The 6,000-nt window shown below is 37.1% G+C and overlaps 1 protein-coding gene across 2 annotated transcripts in view; it reads left to right on the top strand.

Annotated features, from left to right (window-relative positions):
• Positions 1–227: 227 nt before the first annotated feature.
• The window catches only part of rnf213b (ring finger protein 213b), a 42,930-nt gene continuing 37,157 nt past the window's right edge, over positions 228–6,000 (top strand). Inside the window, exons 1-7 of one of the 2 annotated variants that reach the window (XM_074620787.1) lie at positions 228–319; positions 2,567–2,716; positions 2,796–3,526; positions 3,622–3,777; positions 4,884–5,053; positions 5,137–5,420; positions 5,504–5,751. In XM_074620787.1, coding sequence (XP_074476888.1) covers positions 2,627–2,716; positions 2,796–3,526; positions 3,622–3,777; positions 4,884–5,053; positions 5,137–5,420; positions 5,504–5,751 — 1,679 coding nt within the window. In that variant the 5' untranslated portion in view covers positions 228–319; positions 2,567–2,626. Of the gene's footprint in view, positions 320–677; positions 718–2,566; positions 2,717–2,795; positions 3,527–3,621; positions 3,778–4,883; positions 5,054–5,136; positions 5,421–5,503; positions 5,752–6,000 lie in introns of those variants that run through there. The other variant, XM_074620788.1, reaches the window with a different exon arrangement.

Below are 6,000 nucleotides of genomic sequence, written 5' to 3'. Positions count from 1 at the left end.
CAGGTTTAGGGACCGTCGAGAAATTAGTTACTAAATTAACAGCGAGAAAACTTTAACTAAGTTTATTAACTGACTATTTGTTAACCAGAACTATGTTAAAACATATTAATAAATTGAGTCTTGTTTTACTAATCAACCTGGTTAATTTAGATGAAAAATAAACCTTCATCTTTAGAGCAGCTAGATGATGAATTTGTCAACACTCCCTTGAAGTTACATCCGGGACATTACATCAGATATAATAAACATTTCCTCATCAGTTCAGCAGTTGTTTTCTCTCAGAGCTGCAGACCAGCTGAGCTAACTTTATACTGAAAAGGTGAGTAAACATAGTCTAACTTTAATACTATTCGACTTAAACACACTGCTTCACTTGTATAATGTCACTACATTTAGTAGAGATCAGCTGAGCAACATCCTTAACTCATGAACTGATGCATTGTAAACAGAACTTGGATTTTTATTATTATTTAATATGATTAAATAACCTTTTTATGTATTTTAATGAAACGTCAAAACAAATTAGCTCAGATAAAAATAAATTTGTCAGTGGTATATTGATAATAATAATAGGCTAATTAGTAGTTGCAGCCCTCAGTGGTGTTTTATTACAGACCAGGTGGCATTAGTTAGTTATAATAAACATTTCCTCATCAGTTCACTAGTTGTTTTTATCTCAGAGCTGCAGACCAGCTGAGATCACTTTATACTGAAAAGGTGAGTAAACATAGTCTAGATTAAATTATATTCGATTTAAACACTCTGCTTCACTTGTATAATAATAATAATTTAGTAAAGATTAGATGAGCAACATCCTTAACTGATGAAGTGATGCATTATAAACACATGATTAAATAACCTTTTTATGTATATTAATGAAACGTCAAATAAATTAGCTCAGATAAAAATAGTCAGTGGTATATTGATAATAATATGCTAATTGGTAGTTGCAGCCCTTGTGGTGTTGTATTACCGACCAGGTGGCATAATTAAAACAGAAATGTTGTATGTAGTGTTTAATTTTCCCTTTTTTTATGTATGTATTTATTTTTATTAATTTTAAATGTATTCATTTATTTTTGTATTTATTCATTTATTTTCGCATTTACAGTTTATTTATCTATTTTGTATTTTTTAATTTACATATTTATTTATGTATTTATGCATTTATTTATATATTTCGGCACAATTTTCCCTTTGCATTTCACCCCTTATTTATTTCCCCAAACTTATTTATTTCTGTATTCTTTTCTTTTTACATTTCTTTATGTATTTCTGCCTCATTATGCAAATGAGGGGTCTGTCAATAAATGCATAAATACATAAATAAATACATGCATTTAAAAATATATATATAAAAAATAAAGAAAAAGTGCAAAATACACAAATAAATAAATGTAAAATAAATAATAAAAATAAATACATGAGAATGATGAGATGATAATAATATGTTAATTGGTAGTTGCAGCCCTTGTGGTGTTGTATTACAGACCAGGCGGCATAATTAGTTTATTGTAGTTACATGACAAAGATGAAGAGCTGAGGCAGCATTTCTCTTCCTGTCACTCCCTCACTGACTGTCATCTATTTCACCTGAATAGAAAGTCAACCAGAGAAATCTGAGCATGTAACTGCCTGTGATTTTTATATTCAGACACAGATAACTATGGAGGATGTAACATGCCAAAATCAAAAAATGAATGAATAAATAAATAACTTGATAAATAAATATGTCATTAAATGTAGCAAAAATGATATTAAAAATAAATGTAGCCGTTGATTAATTGTTAAAATATGACATAAATTGATATTTCTGTTTTAATTTGCTTCTTTATTTATTTATCTTTGTCTTAATTCCTTTATTTATTTACTCTTAACTTTCCCTTTTATTTATTTATGTATTTATTTGTATTACTTTTTTAATTAATTGATTTTTTATTTTTATTTTTTTTATTTATGCATTTACTTATTTATGCACAATTTCCCATTTGCATTTCACCCCTTAATTATTTCCCCAAACTTATTTTCTTTATCCATTTCTTTTTGCATTTCTGCCTCATTATGCAAACGAGGGGGCTGTCAATAAATACATAAATACATGCATTTCAAAATAAATATAAAAATAAAGAATAAGTGCAAAATAAACAAATACATAAATGTAAAATAAATAATACAAATAAATATATAAGAAATATATACAGAGGTGTAACAGTTTGTAAAACATACATATATGTAAATATAGAAAAGAAACATAATGCATAAATACATACATTTAAACATAAATATGAAAAATAAATAAATAAATGCAAAAATAAATAAATACATTTAAAAAGTAATACAAATAAATACATAAACAGATAAAAGGGACAATTAAACAGAAGAGTAAATACATAAGGGAATTCATTCTAAGATAATTTAATTTATAAATATATTTAATAATTTAATCAAATTGAAACAGAATCAATTAATTAATAGCTCCATTTATTTGTAATATTATTTTTGCAAAATTTAATGACATACAGTACAATGACATAATAATTTATTCATTTATTTTTTATTTTGTCAGGTTCCGTCCTCCATAGATAACAAGGGAACAGGGACTCCCCTGAGAAAAGAGTCCCTTCAGATGGAGGAGGGAGCAGGAAACCAGCCCAGCGCCGCTGGATCCAAGAAAACGGAGGATGTTGCGACCAAAAGACAGCGGAAAAGAAACAAGGTAGAAATGCAACCATGAGAACACATTTTAGAGAGTATTTGATATTTGAACGTAAAGATTACGTTAATGTGTATTCCAGGAGCGAGGACCAGGCAACCCCAGCAGGAATGCCCAAGACAAAGAGAGGAAGAAAAAGAGGAATCGAAGAAGAAGAAAGAGCCCCTCGAGCGTAAAGGGAGATGCAGATGTGAAGAGTGAAGACCCAGAAAAAGATGAGATGGACGTTGTGGAGACCACAAGCAGCCAAACTCAGGAGAGTGTGACAGTAGAAACACAACATGTGGATTCCCAAACAGAAGACAGCGTGCAAACTGTGGAAGAACAACGCCACGAAGATGCTAAGATGGTTCAAGCTCAGACTCAAACTGGGAAACATGAAGGCACCAACAAATTCACACAAACTCCAGTTGTATCTCAGAGCAACCAGGAAACACAGACGGACTTCTCTGTGCCAGAACAAGACGACGCCAACGATGAAAAGACGAAGAAGGATGCTGAGACGCAGCTGAAGCAAGACAAACACACACCTGAAGCCAAAGTGCAAGACGCTGTCCAGACTCCGTTAAAGCAAAACGAAAGTCCAGACAACGACAGAGCGTCTTCAGATTCAGCAAAGGACCAAAACCCTGAGAAAGAGTCGAAAGAGGAGAGTCCCTCTGCAGGTGATCCCGCAGACTCTCAAGCCGAAAAAGATGCCAAACCGAAGTCTTACGCCAGCGCTTTGTCTGGAGAGGGCGGGAGTCACAAACAGGCCAACGTCGAAGCCTCCAAAGCAGCAGATGAAACCACAAAAACATCCCAAAGCACACGGTAAGACTGATATTAACAGCTACATCAAACACTGCAGTTGAACCTCTGATTGTAAACGTGTATCCTTCTTCTTCTTCTTCTTCTTCTCTCCGCAGTGATCGAAGCCCGGTGAGACCTCCACCCTCTGCTCCCGTCTTCACCGTCCACATCTACGCTGTGATGGACAAAAAGTTTAAGTTCAACCAAGATCTCGACACGCTGTTGCTGTGTTGGGAAGGAGGGTGTTTACCCTTTAAGATGACGAATTTTGTGTGAGTATTGATGGTATAAACTGTCATTTTGTCTCCAGCACTTTAGATTTGAAATGAAATGACGACTGTGACTCTCAACTTTAATTCACATCAGATGAACAGTGAAGGACCTGCAGCCATTTTTATACACCGTCTCTCAGTTTTAGGTGACTTAAAAGCAGTGGTGGAATGTAACTAAGTACATTTACTCAATTACATTACTTAAATAGAATTTTGAGGTACTTGTATATACTTAAAGGAACTGAAGTAGTTCACTTTCGTCGGATCCGCATCTGCATTTATCACACTCAGTAAAGGTCTTGACACACCAAGCCGACAGTCGGCCGTTGGACAGTTTGAGGCGTTGGTGAGCGTCTGTCGGTCTAGTTTTTGGTGTCCCGCACCGTCGGCTCTTGTCTGAATGTTTCGGAAGTTTTTCGGCTGATTCAACATGCTGAATCGGTGGCGGAGTTCGTCTGTGAGAGAAATCACTCTGATTGGCTGTTCAGCTTAAATGAACCAGTGCACGAGAAGAGAAACGGAAATGAGGAGAGCAAAACAAGTAAAGTCAAGACACATAAAGGCTTTTCTCATTTCTCATCTTCATCTCATCTGATCATTCTAACACACGGATATTTTTACATCGACATGGTCGTCTGGAATGAAGCTGAGTGGAGAGTGAGAGCGGAGTGAAAACTTTATTTCTTGTACGTATCATAACAACAGCTTGTATATCCTCCGTCCTCGGTCTTCCTGTTTCCCTTCTTGAATGATAAATACAGACTACCGCCGCCTGCTGGTGTGGAGAGTTATTTCCTCTCACGCAGGCGCAGAATGTACGTGCTAACCGGTCGTCGGCTGTAGTCTTTGCGGTGTGTTCGAGTGCAACTTGTCGGCGAAGACGAAGGAGAAGTGAGGTGACTCAACAGTCGACCTTCATTGCCGCCAGTTCTTTGATGTCGGCTCGGTGTGTCTGGACCTCAACATCCAACATCATAGCACTTGTTTTTCTGCAATCTGAGCCACCGTCTGTCACGAATCTTTGAGAATCAATATCAGTATCACTAAACATAATATTTTCTTACAACCTTAGTGATTATAACAAATGTTGAATATTTGATGTTTAGGGGACTAAAACAGGGAGGATATCTGGTAGAAGCAAGTCTCTCCATTGAAGAAAGAAAGTTGACGAGAGGCGAATGGTGGACTTATTGGTATGAAGTGAAGCAACGACAAAAAGAAATTTCAGGAATTACCACACGACACGTTCAAATTCCATTCGACCGAAACGTTAAAGGTAAGTCAATCAAACCATGTAGCTTCAGCATGTCAACACACCGGTCTGTGTCTCTAACTTAAACCTGCCTGTGTGTCATGTAGAGTTGCACCTTTACGAAGGCTTCATTGCTCGTCACGAAGGGCAGAGTTTTTGGCAAAGTGGCCTCAACATGTTGGGCTTGCAGAGATCAAAAGGTGTTGAGGTCTCAGACGCCTGGCAGGCCTCGGCGAGGACTCTGCTGGACATGATCTTCCAGAAGTGGTCCCCGTCAGACAAGCAGAGCACCGAGAGCTTGTGTGACAGCTTGAAGCATTTTAAGATGAGTTTCGGTTCTGCGCCTGCAAGGATGACATTCCCAGACCGTTCACAGCCTCCCATGGTCATGGTGGGTGCCACAAGAAGAACAGTAAGATTCAAAGCATTCACTGTGAAATCCCTCCACCGGTAACCAAATGTTTTTCTTCACAGACATCAGATCTGATTTCTGAGACTCTGGTTCAGATCTTAAAAGGGGAGCCGAAGGAGAAACTCCCAGGCAGCTGGAGCAGCACCAGTCCTCTGGTTCAGGGCCTGTCTGTGTTCACGGTCACCAGAAAGTGTGAAATCAGCCTTGGAGTGAAAGGCTATGCGGAGCTGTGTCTCCTGGTGTCCTCGGGGACCGCTATGGACAAGAAGAACCTGGACTTGTTGCTCACTTCTTTCCCGCATCTACAATAGTAAGTCTAGGATAAGCTTCAAGAAAAAAAATAGCTCCACTTACTATAACTATCCTGTAAAAACATGATTTTTTACGCCTCGTTTCCACACAATTTTGTTTTGTGTCTGTAAATCCGTATAGTATACGGATTACGCCACCTAGTATTCAGCGCAAGGAAATGCATCTCTTTACATGGATATAAAACTGTTTTTATATCTATGAGTTACGGTCTGTTTTTCTCCGTCCGGTCACATTTATAATTTTTTTC

The sequence above is a fragment of the Sebastes fasciatus genome, chromosome 20 (genome assembly GCF_043250625.1).
Source record: "Sebastes fasciatus isolate fSebFas1 chromosome 20, fSebFas1.pri, whole genome shotgun sequence".
NCBI lineage: Eukaryota > Metazoa > Chordata > Actinopteri > Perciformes > Sebastidae > Sebastes > Sebastes fasciatus.
Note: the sequence above shows the minus strand (reverse complement) of the source record. Positions and strands in the feature narration are given on the sequence as shown.